Source organism: Schizosaccharomyces osmophilus, chromosome 3, assembly GCF_027921745.1.
Source record: "Schizosaccharomyces osmophilus chromosome 3, complete sequence".
Classification (NCBI taxonomy): domain Eukaryota; kingdom Fungi; phylum Ascomycota; class Schizosaccharomycetes; order Schizosaccharomycetales; family Schizosaccharomycetaceae; genus Schizosaccharomyces; species Schizosaccharomyces osmophilus.
In genome coordinates this window covers 1,214,298-1,236,513 of record NC_079240.1, presented here as the reverse complement: position 1 = coordinate 1,236,513, position 22,216 = coordinate 1,214,298, and the positions used below count along the sequence as shown (strand labels likewise).

The following is a 22,216-nucleotide window of genomic DNA, read 5'->3' as shown; positions in this document are numbered from 1 at the left end:
AGCGTTGAATTAGGAAAAGATGTTTTAATAGAAAGGATGAAGTTGAAATAGAAGCATCAATACAAGATCGAAATATTTATTTCATTTGTTATTTTTTATTTTTTTAAGGATGAAAGGATGGGAGTGTTCGTAAATCCAAGTAGTATGTCGTCCACACTGGTATGGTAACAGGAAAATCAACATTCCAATTGTAAATTATAAGTATCGAACACGCGGCTCATAAAACACAGTGCTAAACAAAGACGAAAAGTAGAATAAGATTTAGAGGACCACTGCTCTGACTCTAATATTACTGCCTTTTACCATATCTCGTTTGTTTACAATTTACACACGTAAACAAACCAAATGAATAAATGAAGCCATGAGTTACAGACGCGTCGCGTTTTGGCTCTCAAAGTCTTCCTTATACATTTTACTACATATCAAATACACGTCCTCGTATGTAAAATGCATATTTCATTGTTTTTTGATTCTTATAACCACTCACAAATGTTATATATCAACAATTATACTACTACAAAGCGAACCAACATAACCAAACTATAATTCCACATACAATACAGAGGTCAGATTTTCATAGATGCCAGAAAAACGTAACAAGGTGTGCCCGGCATCGCAATCAAGTATCCTTCCATGCAGCTTTCTCCAAAAGAAGAAACTGGGATGGCTTTTCAGGTTATACACGAAAAATCATCATACTTCACTTGAATGTGGAAGGATGGGAAACAGTAACTTTTTTTCCGTCTATTTATGTCCCAATGAACCCTAACCCTGTTATTATTGTACTGAAGAGGGATTGTTAAATTGAATAGTGATTATGTTGGGCAACGTTCGTAAATAAACATGAACTTGGGGAAATTCAAAAAATTTAAATTTAAATTTAAAACCTCTGTTATGAATGAACCTTTGTAATTTTATTTCGATTTGGGCTTTAAACGACAAGGCTCTTTACCGTTTGGAAATGAGTAGTATTAGAGGTATTGTTTTTAATGCTATGAGAAGGATATATCAAAAACATTCCTTACTTGCGAGGAAAATGAATTTTCTTTTTATTTCGGCTGACCAGCTTTCACTTATTTTACAAATACAATTAATAATAAATGCTATATATATAATTTTTAAAAAGCTATGATTATGTTTTCCTCACTTTCTAGACAACATATATTTGTTTACATCTTAGTGTAGCGCCCTGTATCACTGTATTCGTTTAACATGAAGCTGCAAGTTGCTAACAACAAACAACGGACAGCGTAAACAAAACAGTATTCATTCGATTCTCCTTTTTTTTGCTGCTTAAAAAGGTGAAATTCTTGTTTCTAGTATAGTAATCTTGATAAATGGAAACCTGAATGCCTGATCCTTTTGATGAAAACAACGTTGCCGTGGACGATAACATAAAGAACATGGCTCGAGTGGGAATGGCCCTTGATCGTGAGCTGAATGGCAATACGTATTCCTACGATCCAAAGGAAAACGCAAATCCTTCATTTGCACAGAATAAAGATTCTTTTGAGCCGTTTTTCAAGGAAACACCCAAGTCGAACAGTATCAATAAGCACTTCAAGGATTTCACAATGAATGGATCTGTAAGTACGCTCCCGAGCGTAGAAAAACCAAGAGGAAGGAATATGAATTCGTTTGAAGAAAATAGCTTCAATCAATTACGAAACCGTAACAATTTGTTTCATATTGGGTCGCCCCCTTTGTCGGATCCCGGAAGCCTCAATCGAGCAACGGAGGATACGTCCAGTTATCGAAATAAGTTTTTGGCTGCTTTTCAGAGAAAGAGAGATTCGAGTAAAGACGACGAAGTCATGCTGGATGAATCCCCTTCTTTGCTGAGGAAGGGGTTAGACCAGACACCTCTACCCAAGCGTCAAAATAGGAATTTACTGTTTGATTCCCCAAGTGAGCGTCTTCCCAAAAAGCCTGAAACTCCATGGAGGAAACCTGGTTTACGATTCCAACCTACTCCACAGCCTGCAAAACAATCTTCACGGGAAACACCGTCGTCTTTAAAAACGGCGGCGAAATTGATGGAGCAATTGGATTTGGATTCCAACGATCTACCTTATGATGCTCACAATCAAACGTCGTACCGTCTTCCCAACATGACGAATCTTTCTCAACTAGTCCAAGATCCGGCAACCGAAAATATGACTCGTGCCTCCCAGAACGGCCGCTTGCCGAACCTGGATACTGTTCCAATAGCGGAAACAGATGAAAAGCTGTTTTATGCTCATAAAGCACTAGAACGGAAGCTCGAAGCAATGAAGCGTGAACAATCTGATTACGAAGAAGAGATTTTACAACTTCGAGAGCGGATTGATCATCTTACCGATGCGTATACTCGAGAAAAAAAGAGAGCACGAAGTCTGGAGGACCGGATGTCGAAAGAATTGATGACAAAGTTGGGCGATAAAGAATCCGAAACCGTCGACCCCTCTATCGCCTCCAGGTTGGTAGCGACTGCGAAAGAAAAAGAAGCACTTTTGGAACAAGTGAAATCGATACAAGAGCAATACGACCATGTACAACAACTGTACAAGAACATATTATTAGACCGAGAAAGCTATATTATGAGGCTAAGCACGAAGGTATCTGAGAACCATGAACTAAATAGTGAAAATCAAAAGCTGAAGGAGAGGATTTTGATTTTGGAAGGCAAACAAATTAGTAAAGAAGAACCAATGGACGGAAAAGAAAAGAACTTGACTGATTGGGAGAACAAGTTGTTAGTACGTGGCGAAGCTTCTGAAGGAAGAAACAGGAACGAACTGAAAGAGATGAAGAATGGCTCGAGAAACAAGGAAAATATTGCACCTGAAAAGAAGCAGCAAATCAAACCGGAGAATACGAACCTGGTGAAGGAATTGACGAAAGAAATCGAAAAAAGGAAGGCACTGGAGTTGAAGCTGCTTGCGTTGCAAAACCATGAAAAGCCAAAGAGCCATCGGTCAAAGCGAGTTCATGTTTCACCAACGTACAACAAAAAGAAATGGAAAAAGGATGCGGTACCAAACTTTGCATTGGATTCCGAGTGTGAATGGAGCGACGAAAGCGATTTCTTGGATACAGAGGAGGAAGAGGACATGGAAGAAGAAGAAGAGGAGGAGGATGAAGCAGAACCACCAAGATCCAATGTTCGGAGAAGGGAGCGGTTCCAGCAGAAAAGGAGACCTATGGATGACTTTTCTCGATATGCGGAAGATAGTTATTTAGGGGAAGAAGGGTTGGATTGGAGCCCGATATTACAACCGGCATTGAATCAAAGCAAAGAAAGAGCTGAATCGCCTGAATTACCAAAGCATATTCTTGATCAAGTAGATCACATTATTAATTGCAAGGCGGTGCATAAACCGGAAACGTGCACGGTATGCCATGGACGCGAACAAGTAGGAGTGGGAAAGAGTAGTGATGTTTGGGAGAGAAGTGAAGAACCTTTGCAAGCAGCAGACATTACAATGCGCCCAACGCAACCTCCAGAAAAAGCGTTGAAGAGCGTTACGGAGCAATTGACGAAAGAGTTGACCCGTTTGAAGAAGCAATACGACAAGTTCTCGAAACGGTATCATTCGCTAATACCAGAGTATCACAAGCGCAGACGCCAAAGCATTAAGGGCAAGCTGATGAAGACTTTGGAATTGATGGAGAGGAAATCGGACCAGATTTACGCTCTGCATGACATACATATCGCCGAAACATTTTGTGAAGAGTAATGAAAACCAAGCCGACCGGCTGGTACGGTTGCGAGAAGATGGGATTCCGAATGGAATTCTATGAATTTTTTAATTTTCAATAATTTTTTTGTAATAATGAAGCTAGGATAGCATTGATAACAACGATTTTCATTTCCTCATTGATTGTGATCCTGCGATCCCGAGTAGCAGCAACCTTTTCTTTTTCCTGTGTTTCTCTGGTGGGTCTGTTTGTAAACAAAGTATTATCGGGTAACAAACCCCGTTACCTGTAACTCGTTTGATAGTGTACTTCGCAACGACATTTGATTGGAGGTCTAGTGATGCGGACGACCATCATTCTTTTCGCAAATAGATCAGTGTTACCTTGGACCCGCCCCCGACCCAATGAAGTGACGCATGGAAAAACTTCGCGCTAGCGTTTTCGGAAGATGGTCGAAGCTCCTGGAACAATTTTGAAGTCATAATATCATGACCACCCCTAAAGTACGTAATAACAAAACTGGACAGACCGCTTTGTACGACTGTTTACATGTCAAAATGTGCCGAAAAAGCAGCTGAAAACGTTCGTTTTCGAAGTAAAATTTTGGTATTTTCATTTCTTCATGAACACGGGAGAAAGGATCTTTTTTTTTGCGCCCAAAACGCGTCGCTCCCAAGAAAACCAACCTCGTCGAAATTTCTCTGGGAAAAGCGCTGTCTTATACACAGTTCTAGACAAACAGTTTCTATCAAATCATCATATAGTCTCAAAATTGCGGGTCGATTTCAGGCACCCGAGGTAACTAGATGTTGGTTACCGGGGTCCTCCGAGAGAACATTTTCCGAAAGCTTTATATATAGGCATTCCCCGTGCACCCTTCTACTTCTACCAACCATTAACACAATACATCAAAGTAAGTAAAAAGATGCAACGAGACATTGCTAAATCAATTCAATGAATTGGAAAGAGCAATGGATTGTATAGTATTGAAGAAATGCAGCAATGTGATAGTTTTACTAACCGAACTTTTCTAGATGTACGCTGCTTCCAAGTCTCCCAAGCAATGGGTCGCATCCCTCAACTCTGAGATGGATATTCCCGCCGTCGACCGTCGTACTTCCATCATCTGTACCATCGGTCCCAAGTCCAACAGCGTTGAGACTATGTCCAAGCTCCGTGATGCTGGTATGAACATTGTTCGTATGAACTTCTCCCACGGCTCTTACGAATACCACCAATCTGTCATCGACAACGCTCGTAAGGCCTCTGCTACCAACCCTCTTTTCCCCTTGGCCATTGCCTTGGATACTAAGGGTCCTGAAATCCGTACCGGTTTCACCATTGACGGCCAAGACTACTCCGTCTCCACTGGTCACGAAATGATCTTCACCACTGATGAAGCTTATGCCGAAAAGTCCGACAACAAGGTCATGTACATTGACTACCAAAACATCACCAAGGTTATTGAAGTCGGCCGTACCATCTACGTTGACGATGGTATCCTCTCCTTCACCGTCATCGAGAAGATCGATGACAAGAACTTGAAGGTCCGCACCAACAACAACGGCAAGATTTCCTCCAAGAAGGGTGTTAACTTGCCTAAGACCGATGTTGACTTGCCCGCTCTTTCTGAAAAGGACAAGTCTGACTTGCGCTTTGGTGTCAAGAACGGTGTTGACATGATCTTTGCCTCTTTCATCCGTCGTGCTGAAGACGTTCACAACATCCGTGAAGTCTTGGGTGAAGACGGTAAGAACATCAAGATTCTCTGCAAGATCGAGAACCAACAAGGTGTCAACAACTACGATGAAATCCTTGAAGCCACCGACGGTATCATGGTTGCCCGTGGTGATTTGGGTATTGAAATTCCCGCCTCTCAAGTCTTCGTCGCCCAAAAGATGATGATTGCCAAGGCTAACATTGCCGGTAAGCCTATTGCTTGTGCCACTCAAATGCTCGAGTCCATGACCTACAACCCTCGTCCCACTCGTGCCGAAGTTTCCGATGTCGGTAACGCTGTCCTCGACGGTGCTGACTTGGTCATGCTTTCCGGTGAAACCGCCAAGGGTAGCTACCCCATCGAAGCCGTCACCTACATGGCTGAGACTGCTCGTGCTTCCGAGGCTTCTATCCCCTACGGCAACCTCTACCAAGAGATGTTCTCTCTTGGCCGCAAGCCCGTCAACACCCCCACTGAGACCACCGCTGTCGCTGCCATCGGTGCCTCCATCGAGAGTGACGCCAAGGCCATCATTGTCTTGTCAGTCACCGGTACCAGTGCTCGTCTCTGCTCCAAGTACCGTCCCTCTATCCCCATCATCATGGTTACTCGTGATGCTCAACGTGCTCGTCAATCTCACCTCAACCGTGGTGTCTACCCCTCTATTTATGACAAGGCTGCCCTCTCCGACTGGCAACAAGATGTTGATGCTCGTGTTGCTTTCGGTTGCGAGCAAGGTTACAAGATGGGTCTCCTCAAGAAGGGTGACAACGTTATTGTCCTCCAAGGTGCCGTCGGTGGCAAGGGTCACACCTCCATCTTCCGTCTCACCAAGGCCGAATAAATGTATCATTAGTCTTTGAGCTATTGGAAGCGGTAGGAAAATCAGTCAACTCACGTTGACGTCGTTTTTGTATTCATGTTTTGGATTCTTAATGGTTTCGATAGTTATATAAACCTGAAAATGGTTCACTTTTATCGGTTAAGCCGATGTCTAATCGATGAATGTTTTGACGTTGAAAGCTTTGCTATGTCTTCCGTATTGAGTAAACTATAGTAATAAAAAAGTAGAAAGAATACGTTGTTTTATTATCAAAATGAGAATGGTAAAGAATACAAGTTTCAAGCCGACTGTCAGCAGACTACGAGATGCTTCCTTGGTCGTAATGCAGCAAACAGCGTATGTGTAAATTGTATTTTCTCTCTTTTTCTATCTCTAGCTCTGACTGTGTGTGCATAATATGTATGTGCGATGATAGAATGAATCAGAATGGACGATTGAATCAAAATGCATTGATTCTCAAGATTAAACAATGGCTACAAGACAAACCATACAGCTAAAACAAAGGTTCAAACAGTTAAGAAGTGGAAACTTCACAATACATGAATAAAATTAACTTTCAAGATAATCATTTCTTAACCAAGGCAAAAATAACCACGAAAAACATGGCTGCTAGAGATGTAGATTTTTTTTTCATATCCTAAACACGCTCTTTGAGAGAAGCAGGGAGGCATAGGAAGGAAAGAGGCTTTCATGTTTACTTAGCTAGGGAAAAAAAGTTAGAAAAGAGACGAGTTTTATTGAAGCATTGTTTCAACATACCATCAGCAGCCTTTGAAATGTAGTTGACAGCATCAGTAACAGAGGTGATTTCATCAGCATCTTTGTCTGGAATTTGGATGCTAAATTCCTCTTCAATGGCCATCACAACTTCAACGGCATCTAAAGAATCCAATCCCAAATCATTGGAAAAAGAAGCAGTAGGGGTAACCTAGAACAATTGTCAATATAAAAAGAAATTGCAACCAATAAAATATTAAGAGCACGACGTTTCAACTCTTTTTTTAAGACAAAAAATTGTCGTATAAAGAAAGGAGACGAAAGAGTATCAAGCATACAACGCCAGTCCTCACAGGAGCAAATTCATTCACACATACCTTCTTAGGATCTTGGATCTTGTCGAAAGAAGAAACAACCTTCAAAATTCGTTGCTCAGCATCAGGACGAGCAACGCTGTAAAACCGTAAAGGACGCAAGTTAGTCATAGGACGACTGGCGACGGCCAGAGGTCGAAAAGAAGCAGCCAAACGAGAGAACATTATGTTTGATTAAAATTATAAACGTTTGACTTCACAAATTTGGCGTTTTGGTAGTGTTAATCAAACTTGGTGGTACAAGAAGAGAACTTGAACGCGACTGAGTTGAATGTAGCAGTTCCGTCAACGATCAGATAACGAAGACGAACGAAATCTAGCGTGCTTGAAGAAATTATTCATTCTTTTTACAAAAGGGATTGTTTTCTTCTTGTGGTGTTGTTATTATTATTATTATTATTTTTTACACTTTATTGGTTTGATTCTTTTCTTTTGCTGTGTGTTGAATGGTGTATCTGATTTAACAAACAAATCGATCGAGCTTCTTGGAGCAGAAAGTTGAGCAGGCATGTTAACTTCTCTAAAACCGTAAAACTGAAAGCTAATTGAGCAAGCAAACAGGCTTGTTCACTACACTGCTGGTGGAATCTAGCCTCTAAAACTATACGCCTCCTTTACTGTCATCTGCAGTATGTACTAATGTCATACCAAGTCTCTATTCAGTTGTATAGCTAGTCGTATGCCTTTGGAAGGCATCTATTCTCTTTGTAGAAATATCATTTATTGTGATTCAACTTATATCATCTTTTAAGGCAAATGTCGTTCATCGAGCCTTCTTGCTCAATTCCGGAGACCACTATACCTCTTTCTCTGGTACCAGAGAAGTAATGCATAGATTGCCAAACGTACTCAAACCCGAGGTCAAACAACCCACAATTAGAGTACCATCCATCGTAATCGTAACCCTCTCTTTAACAACTTCAAAGAGAGAATGTGCATTTCAATGAAGCACAAGTCATTTCAAATCTGGCCCGTCCACTCAATTCTCACTTTTGGCAGACCAGTCAAGCCAAGAACCAGTATAATTTCCAATACTAAAACGTGTTAATACGAAAAATAGAAAAGTTTACTGCACATACTGATCATAACCTTTCTCTGACAAAATCTTAGAAGCAGCCGTACTGCGTTTGCCTGAACGACAGTAAACAACAACGCTGTCCGTAATGGAAGGTTTGTGAAAGCCATAAGTATCCACAAACTCCTTGTCTCCCAGCTTTAATGCATCTTCTAATTTACCAACAGGAAGATTTACTGCCGTGTTAATGGATCCTGCTTCAAACTCGCCGGGCTCGCGAACATCTGCCATTCAACATGTCAATACAAGAATCTAAGCTGCTTTTTGTTTTCCTTACCAATTAAAATGGGATTTTTGCTTTCAGCTTGGGCTCGTTTACTCAATTCTTGTACCTAACAATGGGTTAGCTAGATCTATTCCAACGCCAATTTAAGTTTAATAATTTCCTTTATAAAAATAAAAACTTTGTCTTTATTTTTATAAAGCAATTCCTGAAGACAGGTGAAAGTCATTGAGATACTTACTTTTTTAAAATCATAAATTGAAACCTTCCATTGGAAAGACGCTGTTTGGAAAGGGCGCGAAGCCAACATAGCAGGCATTCTTCGAAAAGTTCTCAAAAACATATTTAATAAGAAACACGAAATACCAAAACCAATCCAAGATGAAAGGGTATAGGCTAAAGGAAAGAGACGAGAAGTCTGCCATCAAATTATAGTGAGCATTTTTATGTACTTAGTAAATGACCCTTGTCTCTTTATTATATGTATCTCAATTCAAGATCATTATATATATTCAGATATCAAAAGCAAAGCAAACTCTCAGAGCTCAAATCTTACGAATGTACGATCAGCGCCATGCTTTTCTAGTACCAAGTCAAACTTACTTTATCATTTTTCAAGAATAGCCATTGATGAGTTTTCCGTCAGAGGATACCGATTTGACATACTTCATCAAAGTACACTTGGTAAGCACTCTACTGAAACCTAACCTGAAGGCTGCTGGATTCTATAAACGTGTTAGGTAAATTCAGAAACTTTCTATTTTTCTACTTTCTTAAAGCTGGGTTTAGACGTAACACCTTGGTTTCACTCTAAACTGGATACACAGTCTGGTAACCATATATGTATTCCCAATAAACCATTACCAAGCTCTATAAAGGTTCTTTCCATTGCTTTGAAGAAAAGAAAGTCAACATTCTTTTCGAACTCGTTCTTTTGGCAACGCCAATTCTTGTAGACTTGGTAAGAAATATTTAACCCAGCCCAACTAAAATTGCTCAACTGTTTCTACTTCCTTTAAATTTTATTATAATGAAAGGTAAATAATTCTCCATCAACCACATTTTCTGGCTAGCTGGATGTACCCAAGAACACCAAATCCTATCCTTTTAAAGTTCGTCCTTTATACTCTGAATTGTATCATTGATCTTCAAAATTAAAGCATTAATCCTTTTGCTATGTTAACAAGCAAACCATTGATGTGTATCCGGAAAACGTACTCTTCTTTTAGCTGTTCAGTTTCTGAACTATGATCTTTGATATTTGAAGGCAGGGATAACTGTTCAATTTTTATTGTCTAGTCATCAAAGTAATGAGCAATTTATACTTAAGTGATCATTTGTCCCTTACCTTTTGTAATTTGGATTGCTCCAATCCTTGCAGTTGATCCACGTAACTCTGTAACTGAGGGCTGCTTAAACTCGCTTGAAGCTTTCTGATATCTAAGGAAACCTCATTTAAACCTTCTGTTACAAGTTGGACAACGATTCCCATTTGCTCCAATCCAATTGTTTTTTCATGATTTGCCTTCAATGCCCTTTCCTAGGTTAAACCAGAATCTTTATGATATCCACTTACTCTTCAAACTCTTTATACAACTGTGTTCTTGTGTCTTGCGCTTTAAAAATCTTTTGCACTGTTTCCTCCATGTTGGATGTATGGTCAAAAGCAAAAACCTCTAATTTCGTAAAGATTGACCGCAATTATTTTGTTACTTTCCTACAATAGACAAAATAAAGACTTTCAAGTTTTAAAAAGCCCAATGAACTAATATGAAAATTCAAAATTCAAGTTACGCGTCGAATGTCCTTTTGAAGACTTATGTTTAGAAGACACTTCGTAAAAAAATTAAATAAAACGAATATAATAAACTAAGCCTTATAACAAAATCGCTCTCTAGTGTTTCTATTCTTCGCACTCTTCGATCCTCTATACAACCATCCCACAATTATTTTAAAAGTGAGGGAGCCTTCAAATAACTTGTTTTTAGGAGACTTAGGATTGCATTAAACTTATAATAAACCGAACATGAAAAGATCTCGTGATGAATCGCCGTGTCTTGAAATGAACACGAAGAAAAACAAAAATCAAATGGACTGTACGTAAAACCTGTCAGAGCATTTTGTGATTTGTATATTTAACATCATAGTAAAAACATTCCTTGGCTTGTTTTTTATGCGAGGAAATCACAGCAAAGATACTACTGATCTGGTGTTTTCAGAAAAGGTAAACTTTGTAACAGACGAACAGGAATCTTCTTCTGATGGTCCTTGCGAATTTTGCGAAACATTAACCCTTCTAAATAATTGCGATCACTGTACTCGACCAGTTTGCAGAAATTGCTCGACGCTTGTGTAAGTCCTTATACCAAACCTCTTTGACTAAAAATTGTTAATGCGAATTTATAGTTACATGAGTGAGAAGACAAACGCAAGATGTCTTGACTGTATTTAATTATGTTATACTAAATCTAATTTACAGCATCCGGGAAACACGAAGCCTTACTCCTAATCGCTTCTTTCTCGGAGCTTGAGATATTTGTAATGGGTTTTTAGAAGTATTCTCGTTCGCTGACTCCCTTTCACTCGTTTTTATATCCTTCAACTGTTCCTTTTCCTCATTGATGAGAGAATGCGTGGATTGCTTATTTGTGCTTGGACTAGAAAAAGAGCTGGCTTCTTCATATTTTGCAGGTTTCTCAGTTGAGATAGTTCTTCTTGGTATCTTTCTTTTCCCTATATCTTTTACCGAAATTCCATGAAGTCTATTGTTTGAACCGTTGTTCACTAACGTCTGCTTTTGTTGTTGATAGGAAAAGTCGGTTTTGCCTATGTTTAATCCCAACCGAGGGTCTTCCTTCTTTGAAAAGAACTCTCTTATATCAACGTTTCCTTTTCTTTTTGACGCATTTTCTTTTTCAGATGGCTCGTCAGGAACTCCCATGAATTCTTGATCCCTAACTCTTTTCTTTAATTCCGTTTCCGCTAATGAACGAGAACACACGAAAGCTGGCTTATCTGTATATATTATTTCGTTCTGATGTGCCTTATTTGATCGCTCATTTATATCTTGTATGCTAATGTTTTTAACGGTGCCGTACTCCTTCCGATTCAATATAATACTGATTTCAGAAGCTAGCTGATTATTGAATACAATATCTTGTTCTGATAAATACTTTGTTGTCTCATAGCTTCTCAGAAAACTGCTAATATCCTGCTTGGAGCTAAAACTCTCAGCATCACTGTAGGATCCGACTGAACCTTGAAATGACGATATATATAATAAAGCTTGTGCACGTGTTATACCCACATAGAGTAACCTTCTTTCTTCATCAACGTCGTCTGAACGTGAGTGAGGAATTATATTTTCACAAACACAAGGGAGAAAAACGACTGGCCATTCCAAGCCTTTTGCAGCATGTAAGGTAGAAATGGTAACCTTTGAAGATTTGTCTTCTTCTTTATCGTTGCTTGCTAAAGTGACATGTGCAAGGAACTTATGAAGAGGAATCTCTTGGGGTCCTTCCTCTATTAAACTCACTTCTTCTTGTTGAGCAAGAACGTCGCTTTGATGAACCAATTCCATCACATTATCCCATTTTTCGTCATATGTCTCTGGATTCTTTTTGCGTAGAAAGTCATAATATTTGATTTCACGCAAAACAGAAGATAATAAGTCGCTAACCGACTTATCTTTATCATGCGATTCTCTGTCGAGGTCTTCTATCAATCCAATAAAAGTCTTTAAAGACTTTAAAAATGATTTGTCTTGTCTTTGAGATAGGAGAATATAGTTTTCGCTTACCTGAACTAGGGTTTGCCAGAGTGGAAGGTTTCGCCGTTCAGTCTCTTCGAGAAGACGATCAATCTTTGTCTTTCCGATATTTCTAGCGGGAGTATTAAGGATTCGAATTAACGATGTTGGATCTCGATTGGCAATCACTCTCGCATAAGCTACCATATCGCGTACTTCTTCTCTGTCAAAGAACTTATGAACTCCCACCATTCTATACGACACACCAACTTCCGTCAAGGCATGTTCTAAACTTCTAGTCAAACTCGACGACCTTACTAGAATGGCTACATCATCATATGTAAATAATTGGGGACAACATTCCACGATACGTTTTATTTCACAAGCAATCCAATAAGATTCTTTCTGATTGGTTTCAAAGGTGCGGTAAGATGGCCTTAAGGACATTGAATAATCACTCCTGATATCTTTCTGCGGCCTTGTTTTGTCTTGGGATATAATCGAGAGAGCTAATTCCAAAATGCAATGCGCAGACCGGTAGTTCATTTCTAAGTTTAGTATCTGTGTCCCTTGGAAATCCTTTTTCATTCTATTTAAGTTTTCTATTTCAGCACTTCGGAAACCGTAAATCGATTGATCGGGATCGCCGACAATAGTAATGGCTGTATCGTTTTGGGATAAGAGCTTTAATAAATAATATTGAATCCTGCTGGTGTCTTGAAATTCGTCAATTAGAATATGTTTAATATTCGCTATACACGATGGATACGTTTGAAGCAAAAGGATAAAATGTAATAGAAGATCGTCAAAGTCCTTATGATGTTAGTGAATTTCTAGCTGCTTTTTTTAGCGTACCATTAAATTGGTTTTTCTCAGTGTTGTTTGATATAGCTTGTAAAGCTCGGTGGATTGATAACTTTGTAGTTCGGGCGGTGGAGTATCCATTCCTGGTAGTAAAACGAGTTCAGGACTATCAGACTTTGCAAGTAATCCGGATGATTTCATTTTCGATATCCTGGTTAAGACATTCTCGGGTGTTAATTCTTGTCCACGAATTCCACTAGCTAATGTATTATCTGCCTTTTTTAAAGTCGTCAACAACCGCTTAACTATGGATTTTCTAGTTAAATAAGAGTTAGTATAGCTCCTTTTTCCAAGTCTGAGACTTACGCATCGCTTCTGTCAGCCACTAACCACTTTGAACTTAGTCCAATGTGCTTTCCATATACAGACAAGTACTTATAGGCAATAGAATGAAATGTTCCAGATACTATTTTGGAAGACTTCTCGTTTCCAAGGAGAGTGTGGATCCTTTGCTTAATTTCGTTTGCTGCTTTATTGGTGAAAGTCGCAACTATTAGATCTCGAGGATTACAGTTTGCAACTTGTAACAGGTAAGCAACTCGGGAAGTCAAAACACGCGTTTTTCCTGAACCGGGACCTGCCAAAATTTGCGTATACTTATGGTCAGACTCAACGCTCAGTCGCTGCTGAGTATTTAAAGACTGTAAATAAGACGGTGTGGATGCCATTCAATAATTTAGCATTAGAAGTCTTACTTTAATAAATAAATGAAAGAAAAGTCTGTTGGACTTGGATTAAAAGACAGAGTAGGAAATGTTTGGTAGTTTTCAGCACAAACATATCTGTACCTTATAATAAGTGAAACGCGTAGGTGAAACGTAAATAAACTCGAATTGTAAAATAACCTTGTAAAGCAAACGGTGTGGTTTATAGAAATAGAAAACGCGTAAATAATTGAAAATGGATCTTTTCATGCGCCATGTCAGGCCGAAACCATTTCTACTCCCATCCTTATGTTTGTTCGTGAACGTCCAATTCACACATTTACTTATGCTAAATAATGCTGAATTAAATAAAGTATATATTATTTTTTAAATATTAATTTAACAAATAGAACAATGTTTGAGAAAGACGTTCCTGGCTTTCAGCTGTTGGTAATCGTCACGCATATAACGTAAAAGACTCACCGACCTCAAAAGTAACTCACCTCATTCTCCTTCAAACGCTTGCTTAGTTTAAACAAAATATTGTTAAATTAGTCCTACAAAAAAAACTTGGTAAAATTTTGGAATTCAGACAGCAAGGACGATGGATAAATCGCGTAATGCTGCTCATGCTGGATCATGGTATATCGACAATCCTACTTTGCTTGAGAAGCAGCTCGTAGGCTTACCAAATGTACCTGATTCTGTTATTGACGGAAAGCGATTTATAATTTCACCGTAAGTGATTATCGAAGGATCACAGCAATTTTTATGAGTGACAGTTGACTGACCGTATGCTTTAGACATGCGGGTTACATGTATAGTGGTAAGATAGCGAATCAGGCATTCCAAAAAATTGATTTCACAAACAAGGAACGAGTTTTCGTTTTGGGACCTTCACACCATGTCTTTACTCGAAAGTGTCTAGTGACTCAAGCCGAAGTGTGCGAAACACCCTTTGGAAACCTTGTGGTAGATCAAGAAGGTATGAAAAACAGATTGTTGATGAAAAATGAAGAATTGAAACAAAAGTTGCTAACCGTCAAAAGTATGTCAGGACATTATGGAGCAAAATGACAATTGTTTCAATGAAATGAGTCTAGCAGCCGATGAACAGGAACATAGCATCGAAATGCAATTTCCCTTGTTAGCGTACCACTTACGAAAACAAGGCCGTCTCGATAAAGTAAAGATTGTTCCCATCATGATTGGTGCTCTGAGCTCAGAAGCTATCCAAACAGCAGCAAACATCCTTTGTAATTACATTGTAGACGAAAAGAATGCTTTTATTGTTTCTTCTGATTTCTGCCATTGGGGACGTAGATTCGGCTACACTATGTACCTGAACGAAAAAAATGAGTTGGAGGATGCAATTATCGGTTTCCGAAGAAGAGGTTCGATTGAAAATCCTAAAATCTATGAATCTATTTCCACTATTGACCACATGGGCATGGATATTATTTCGACAAAATCAAGTCAAGATTTTGCCGAGTATATCCGTTTGACTCACAATACGATATGTGGACGTTATCCTATTCAATTGGTTTTAAGGTCCATGGAACTAGCTCAAGTGTCCAACCAATTTGAGTTTATTGCTTATTCCCAAAGCAATCATGCGATCAGTGTGTCCGATAGTAGCGTGAGTTATGCTGCTGCCATTGCATAAGTCGTCTTCATGTGTCGCTAAGTATTTGGGATAACGTTTCATGAGTCCTATGCTTTTTTTTTCAATGATTTTTCTGTTCTATGTATGTATCTTTGAATGCCTACAGTATTTATTTTATTTTATTCTATTCTATTATTAAATTTTTCTTTTTGCCAAGTTTTGATATATGGAAATTACGCTTTGCTAGAATCTGACATTCTATATCAGCAGATATTATGCTAATTGTGATTATATGAACAATGAATATTTCTTTTTTCTATAACGAAGAAAGCAGCAGTTTGTGGTCTTAGTAGATCCGAATTTCGCAATCATGAATTTCACTTCGCCTAGCTACTTTCTGTTAGCATTTCCTGAGCAGGACGCAATTGCGTTTGAAACCATGTTTAAATAGCTAAGAGAACTTACTTTATCCTGGTCTTTATAAAGCTGTGCTTTCTTCGCCTATTTACTTAATAACCGAATCCTTGCAGGTTTTTGGAAACGTAACGGCGTTCTATTAAAAGGAATAATGACCTCCATATAATTCTTATTCAGTAAGTTGATTACAAGGGAATGAACTCATCAAAAACCACTTTTGAATTTCACCTACGAGTTATATGTCATACGGACGTTACCTTACGAATTTCGCATTTTGCGTTAAACAGCATTTATTTTAATCAATCAAGAACCCAAATTATCTTGAAATTTTTTTACCTTTTTCTTTTAACCATTGTTGAACTGGAAATTCATCGTTTGCGTGAGTCATTCTCAAGCTCTTGGGATACAGTTGTCAACAAGAAACATTGGATACATCTAAGCAAAAGATTTGTAATTCCATTAGCAAGCAATTTTCCCTTCAGACCTGATTCATTTAATTCGTTGGCAGTAGTAATCTGGGTTTGGCCTTTAACTTGTCATATTTTGGTTTCTGCATAAGAGTGGAGAAGGACCTAACTTTTGAAAAGGCTCTTGTTTCGGATCAATAAATGTAAATTTATACGTTCTCTTTTGTCACCTCGAGGAAATCTTTTTTAAGAGTTTTTTTTTTCTTTTTTTTTTGGCTTCAAGTACATATCTTTGTTGTTAAATCCTGTACAGGCATAATCGTCTATCATCAATGCCTCCTCATTCCAGGTTATCGTATGGTGCCGAAAATTATTCTCCAAGAGAAATTGACAATCATGGTTTCGTGGGTAATATGCATACTTCGGCCATGGTTTCTGTAGATGGTTCTGTGGAAATGATGTGTTGGCCACAATTCGATTCTCCTTCGGTATTCGCTCGCATATTAGATGCCAGAGCTGGTCACTTTTCCATTACTCCTGTAGAAGAATCGAGTTGCAAGCAAATGTATGAACCTTCAACGAACGTGCTACATACAAAGTTTTATTCTGAGCGTGGTGTTGTTCGACTGCTTGACTTTTTTCATCGACAGTGGGAAGATTACGAGCCACTATATCCTTGGCTTATTAGAAGGGTTTGCTGTATCAGAGGTAGTGCTCGCATTAAACTCGAATGCTTTCCAGCATTCAATTATGCAACAGAAAATCACGAAACTAAGATCACGAAACTTAACAATTACCTTCAGGCTGAGTTCTTTCCTGCTTCTGAATCTCCTCATTTCATTTTGGACGTTATTCCAACAGAAGATGATATCGCAATTCCTATGGAAGTTACTCGTCCGTCAGAAAGACTCGTTGAAGGCGGAGGTGTTACCTGCTATTTAGAAATAGAAGAAGGTCAGGAGATAACATTTGTATTTCGACAAGACCAATTTGGTCCTAGCGTGGATAATATAACAACGAATTTGGTTGACAAACTTGAAGATTCGACTAAAAGATACTGGAGAGCATGGATTCAACAGTGTACTTATACTGGTCGCTACAGGGAATTTGTCCAGAGAAATGCCCTTACCCTGAAACTATTGATTTACGAACCTACGGGTGCAGTTGTCGCGAGTCCCACGTTTTCGTTACCAGAAGACTTGGGCGGTGTAAGAAATTGGGATTACCGATTTACTTGGATTCGCGACTCTGCTTTTACAATTTATGCCTTGGCACAACTTGGATTCCGAGCTGAAGCCGTTGAATATATGTCATTCATATACCACATATTGAAAGAAAAGAATGCGGACGGGGGGATCAATGTCGTTTACTCTATTCGAGGAGATAGCGATGGCCTTGAGGAGAAAGAACTAAGCCATTTGCGTGGATACTATGATTCTCGACCTGTTCGTATAGGAAATGGTGCTGTTAGCCACCTTCAACTCGATATTTATGGAGAACTAATGGATGCTATATATCTTTACGATAAAAAATGCCAACCAATAGCTTACGATTTGTGGTTAGAAGTTCGAGATATATGCGAATACGTATGTGACAATTGGAAACGACCTGACAAAAGCATATGGGAAGTGCGTGGACAAGAGAAAAATTTTCTGTATTCAAAAATTATGCTCTGGGTGGCCTTGGATAGGGCGCTCCGCATTGCTTTTAGTAGATCTCTTCCATGCCCCAAAAGAACGAAATGGATGGATACCAGAGATGAAATTTATGAAACTATTATGAAATTAGGCTACAATGCAGATGGCGGATTTTTTGCTCAGTCTTTTGAAACTATCAATATTCTGGATGCCAGTGTTCTCGTTATGCCTTTGGTGTCATTTATTTCACCGACAGATCCTCGCTTCCTTAGCACTATGGATAACATCATGAAGCCGTTGGAAAGAAACGGGTTAATGAGTAACGGATTAATATTCCGATACAATAACTTTGCATACGAAGATGGCGTAGGAGGTGATGAAGGTGCTTTTATAATGGTATGTTTTTGGCTAGTAGAAGCACTAGCAATGGCAGGTTGTCGAGGATATCCAAAGCTTATTTCCACCGCTGTAAGTATGTTTGAGGACTTGGCTCGTTATTCAAGTCATTTATCTATTTATTCAGAACAATGTTCCCTGTCCAGTGAGTCCTTGGGTAATAGTCCCCAAGCCTTCAGTTCAATTGCTGCGATTGCAGCAGCTCATATATTGGATAAAGCTCTTTCTGTATACAATGAATCGTAATGAGTTCCTGTTTTATAGCAATCTAAAATCATGTCGTTTAAAATACTCATCGCCACTTCTTCATTCTTTATCTGTAGCAGTAATACAGTTGCCATTATTTGCTTTTCTTTGCAATAATTCATTCCACATCTCTCATGATATAAATGGTACCCGATAACATTTTCTCTTAAGTCTAGTGAACTCCATTATTTGCATACATTTGTAAAACTTTTATAGTAAACCTAACAACATACCTTGCTTCTCGCATTGATCTTGTGTTTTACTAATGCGGTAATCTTAGAGTTTGATGTACTCCTTTCTTCTGCACTATCCACTGCTTGAAAGGTTGTTTGATTTAACCAAATCAATTATGTCGATTTTACTGGGAATTTAGTCATACAAAAGAAAAATTTAATGTTAAAAAATGAGTATGGATGAGAGTATTTATTCAGGAAATGATGAAGTGGTGAAAGAACGCGAAGAATCAGAGTCTTTAAAGCTTGAAGCGATTGTGAGCTCAAATTTTTTACTACTCCCAAGAGCTAGTGATGCTTTTAATAGCTCTTTAGAAAAAGGCTATCATCCTAGGTAAGTCTCGTGTGTAGCGCCGTATTTTTTAAAGCTAATCAAACATCAGGATACTCTTCAGTGCCCTCAAGAAAAGCCGGGAGTCAGTTATAAACGGAAATCTTTTTGAAAGGTTCTCTCCTAGGGAAAACCATTACCTTTCCGGTGGTATTCTCTATCCTCATCACAGGTCTTTGGGATCTGCCACTTTATGCGTCGGTCCTCTTCGATTTGAAGATACCAGATTTACATTTGTACATTATTCTAATACTGATAAAGAACCCTTCAATGCCCCAAACATATCATATGTGAATCCTCAGTATAATGGTTTAGACTATAGACCAAGCCTTAAACGACAAGCTTCATTGATGGATACAGGAGTAGAGGATGTCGATGAAAAAGAGAGAGACTACGAGAAAGATTTACTACCACCTCCTCAATATAGACCCCCGTCCCCTAAGAAACCCGAAGATTATGAAAATACACCTGGAGAACCTGTCGAGCCTTTAGTTACTGATGAATCGCTGCAGCATCTACGAATCCGAGCTCAGCAAGACCCTACGATAATGAATATTTTGAAAAAAATAGCAAAGGGGCTAGGGACTCCTGAACAGTGCATCCTTCTTCATAACGAGCTTATAGGACCTAGCACTTTTCCATCACCACGACGTGCCAAAAAACCACCTCGTAAACGCATAACTCTAACGCTAAATCAACATGACAAAGACGAGTTCGTAAACAGTCTTCTCAATGACAGAAAGACAGTTCGTCAGCATTTCGATATCGTTTTCCAACTCAAGGAAGCCCCTGAACAACAATGGATACTACCGCGCGGCTCTGTACTTTCGCATATGTTTAATACTTCTACGAAAACTTTGGATGCATTGAAGTTGCTTTTCCATGTATACAAGCCTACTCAAGAACGTTCTGTGACGGACATAAAAACCGAAATCCAAATCAAAGATTTTAGTTGCACACTACGAGCAGCGATTGAATCTTTGGTGAGCGGAAGTCATTCAGAACGTTTGTTAATGGAAAAGCACCGTCGACTTTCGATACCAGAACCAAGATATTATGTACAGTATTCTGAGCGTAATTAAGCTTTAGCATATATATTCAAAATAATATTTAATGGGGAAAATTAGAGTTAACTATTCTAAGCTTGTTATGTAGCAAACATGAAATAATCGATGGGAAAACAAGGCTTCAAGGACTTAAAGGATTCTGACTGGTTTTTAAGTTTTAGGGGGTTCTTTGGCAACGTTTTCCTTATTCCTTTTTTTTTTCTTCTTCTTATCTTCTAAGATAAGATTCTCAAATACTCTATGAGGATCATCAGGATCAGCTTCTACCTGACTAAAAACGGTGCCAATTTCGAGAAGAGCGTATGCACGCTTCATTCTCAAGTCGACAGGTACACTCTTTCGTAAAAGATTGTTGCAAGCATCTCGTAAAACACCTTGAATATCGTATCGAGCGCCACACCAACTGGCACGCAAAACTTTCCCTGTAATATCCATTTCTAATTTTGCACGTTCTTCGGGCGTAGTAGCTTCATCCGCTTTACTCTCAAGTTTTTGCATTTGATCAATACTAAGCTTAGCATCCATTGCTGCAGATAAGGTATCCCAGGTATCGCGAGCAATCTTTCCTTTTTCTTTCATCCGACTCCAAAAACCGCCAATTCCAAATTTGCTTGATTTGATTATGTTTCGCGCTTTTTGGGTATAAACATCGCCCATGGCTTGTAGGATTTCAACACCAAATGACTCAATTCGTAGTGTTTCTACCTCTTTGCTATATTGCTCACGAACCACCCGCAATCCTTCCTCAGTAGAACTCTTTTCAATCCAACCATCTACACGATTTTGAAGATTTTTTGTGACTTCAGAAATCCGTTTCTTCCTATCTTCGAGCATCTGTTGTTCCCGCTGTGCAGCTGCCTCTCGTTCGCGGATTTGGGCATTCTTTTTTCTCTCATTAAATTGTTGTTTTATTGTAGGGGTTGCTTCTCCTGAATCAAGAAGAAGCTGCTGCTTGTTCATTTGAGTCATCTCATCTTGCATGGCTTCTTCCTCTCGGAACATTTCCCTGACAAAGGAAAGCTCTCCTACCCATTCACGGAAAGGGGCGCCTCCAAAAAGATTAGCAAAGAAGTCATAAGCGTCAGTAAAACCTTGCTCTGGAACGGCCTTTTCTTTTCCATGCAAGTCGTATCGAGACCGAAGCTGTTCGTCTCCTAAAACTTGATATGCCTCGCTGATTTTCTGAAACCTCTCGCTAGCACCCTGAGGGTCCTCTGGATTCTTGTCGGGGTGATACTTGACCGCCAATTTCCTGTAAGCCTTCTTAATCTCTAGGCTTGAGACGTCCGGAGATACTCCCAAAATTTCGTAGTATTCTGTATCAACAGCCATTTTTAATATCGTCCCCGTATAAAAAAGGTTTCAAATACGCTGGCCGAAACGGTTTGGGTTTCAAAGTCAGTAGTACTTGTTTGAGACGTTTTGGGTCTAGGAGTTGAAACGCTTGATAGCTTTACGCGAAAGAGTCCTTCAATTTTTTTACTAGTTATTTTCTCTTCAACTATTAACCGCACGAGGTGGAAAAGCAAGTTTCCAACGAGAAATAATTTTACAAGTCTTTCAAGCGCAGAGACAAAAAGAAAATGATTATTTCTTCAAAGAATAAAGAATATAATATACAAAGAATAGAGTGTATAATTGATAGTCAGACCCTACAGTGCGTATATGGCTAAAGGTAGGTACCCTAATATGAAGAATGTTCAGTGCACAACTTGGATTCATGCGCCTTCATCTACTTATTTTACGAATTTATAAGCGGTATAAAAAATAAATGAAATGTAGAATTAAATATCCTTAGTTATTACCACTTTCTTGATTAGCCCAGATCTGATTGCTTGGGGTAAAGTAAACGTTTCATGACCGATTCTTCTATTTTTAGCAATAGATACGACGTGCAAATTCTTTCAATGGTTGTTCTCCAGAAAATAATTCGCCTTCAATGATTGCTCTTGGGTACATAAATTTTTTGATATTTTGCGTTTC

At 38.9% G+C, this 22,216-nt stretch overlaps 11 protein-coding genes across 11 annotated transcripts; 6 read left to right on the top strand and 5 right to left on the bottom strand.

The window, feature by feature from the left end:
• Positions 1 to 1,349: 1,349 nt before the first annotated feature.
• Positions 1,350 to 3,719, top strand: ppc89 (spindle pole body protein Ppc89; the record flags this gene model as incomplete). Its single annotated transcript, XM_056183369.1, has 1 exon — positions 1,350 to 3,719. The coding sequence occupies one exon, from the start codon at positions 1,350 to 1,352 to the stop codon at positions 3,717 to 3,719; it is 2,370 nt and encodes a 789-aa protein (XP_056038990.1).
• Positions 3,720 to 4,715: 996 nt separating this feature from the next.
• Positions 4,716 to 6,245, top strand: pyk1 (pyruvate kinase; the record flags this gene model as incomplete). Its single annotated transcript, XM_056183368.1, has 1 exon — positions 4,716 to 6,245. One exon carries the CDS (start codon positions 4,716 to 4,718, stop codon positions 6,243 to 6,245), a length of 1,530 nt encoding a protein of 509 aa, XP_056039542.1.
• Positions 6,246 to 6,939: 694 nt separating this feature from the next.
• SOMG_04585 (mitochondrial [2Fe-2S] cluster assembly and type II fatty acid synthase component) lies at positions 6,940 to 7,501 on the bottom strand (the record flags this gene model as incomplete). Its single annotated transcript, XM_056183367.1, has 3 exons — positions 6,940 to 6,947; positions 7,005 to 7,173; positions 7,340 to 7,501. 3 exons carry the CDS (start codon positions 7,499 to 7,501, stop codon positions 6,940 to 6,942), a joined length of 339 nt encoding a protein of 112 aa, XP_056039540.1.
• Positions 7,502 to 8,315: 814 nt separating this feature from the next.
• On the bottom strand, positions 8,316 to 8,977 carry rdl2 (mitochondrial thiosulfate sulfurtransferase/rhodanese-like domain Rdl2; the record flags this gene model as incomplete). Its single annotated transcript, XM_056183366.1, has 4 exons — positions 8,316 to 8,370; positions 8,416 to 8,635; positions 8,689 to 8,743; positions 8,876 to 8,977. The coding sequence occupies 4 exons, from the start codon at positions 8,975 to 8,977 to the stop codon at positions 8,316 to 8,318; spliced, it is 432 nt and encodes a 143-aa protein (XP_056038989.1).
• A 764-nt stretch (positions 8,978 to 9,741) lies between these two features.
• Positions 9,742 to 10,281, bottom strand: SOMG_04583 (REX1BD-like protein, implicated in DNA repair; the record flags this gene model as incomplete). The annotated part of the gene is made up of 4 exons (XM_056183365.1): positions 9,742 to 9,802; positions 9,853 to 9,929; positions 9,983 to 10,169; positions 10,211 to 10,281. 4 exons carry the CDS (start codon positions 10,279 to 10,281, stop codon positions 9,742 to 9,744), a joined length of 396 nt encoding a protein of 131 aa, XP_056039423.1.
• Positions 10,282 to 10,660: 379 nt separating this feature from the next.
• On the top strand, positions 10,661 to 11,086 carry SOMG_04582 (Schizosaccharomyces specific protein; the record flags this gene model as incomplete). Its single annotated transcript, XM_056183364.1, has 3 exons — positions 10,661 to 10,730; positions 10,782 to 10,986; positions 11,041 to 11,086. 3 exons carry the CDS (start codon positions 10,661 to 10,663, stop codon positions 11,084 to 11,086), a joined length of 321 nt encoding a protein of 106 aa, XP_056038988.1.
• Positions 11,087 to 11,107: 21 nt separating this feature from the next.
• srs2 (ATP-dependent DNA helicase, UvrD subfamily) lies at positions 11,108 to 13,917 on the bottom strand (the record flags this gene model as incomplete). Its single annotated transcript, XM_056183363.1, has 3 exons — positions 11,108 to 13,198; positions 13,241 to 13,505; positions 13,556 to 13,917. 3 exons carry the CDS (start codon positions 13,915 to 13,917, stop codon positions 11,108 to 11,110), a joined length of 2,718 nt encoding a protein of 905 aa, XP_056038987.1.
• A 580-nt stretch (positions 13,918 to 14,497) lies between these two features.
• Positions 14,498 to 15,559, top strand: SOMG_04580 (MEMO1 family; the record flags this gene model as incomplete). Its single annotated transcript, XM_056183362.1, has 3 exons — positions 14,498 to 14,631; positions 14,697 to 14,878; positions 14,943 to 15,559. The coding sequence occupies 3 exons, from the start codon at positions 14,498 to 14,500 to the stop codon at positions 15,557 to 15,559; spliced, it is 933 nt and encodes a 310-aa protein (XP_056038986.1).
• Positions 15,560 to 16,655: 1,096 nt separating this feature from the next.
• Positions 16,656 to 18,602, top strand: SOMG_04579 (glucan 1,4-alpha-glucosidase; the record flags this gene model as incomplete). Its single annotated transcript, XM_056183361.1, has 1 exon — positions 16,656 to 18,602. One exon carries the CDS (start codon positions 16,656 to 16,658, stop codon positions 18,600 to 18,602), a length of 1,947 nt encoding a protein of 648 aa, XP_056039077.1.
• Positions 18,603 to 19,005: 403 nt separating this feature from the next.
• On the top strand, positions 19,006 to 20,248 carry swc3 (Swr1 complex subunit Swc3; the record flags this gene model as incomplete). Its single annotated transcript, XM_056183360.1, has 2 exons — positions 19,006 to 19,169; positions 19,219 to 20,248. The coding sequence occupies 2 exons, from the start codon at positions 19,006 to 19,008 to the stop codon at positions 20,246 to 20,248; spliced, it is 1,194 nt and encodes a 397-aa protein (XP_056039078.1).
• Positions 20,249 to 20,383: 135 nt separating this feature from the next.
• SOMG_04577 (DNAJ domain protein Caj1/Djp1 type) lies at positions 20,384 to 21,565 on the bottom strand (the record flags this gene model as incomplete). Its single annotated transcript, XM_056183359.1, has 1 exon — positions 20,384 to 21,565. One exon carries the CDS (start codon positions 21,563 to 21,565, stop codon positions 20,384 to 20,386), a length of 1,182 nt encoding a protein of 393 aa, XP_056039026.1.
• Between the last annotated feature and the right edge of the window lie 651 nt (positions 21,566 to 22,216).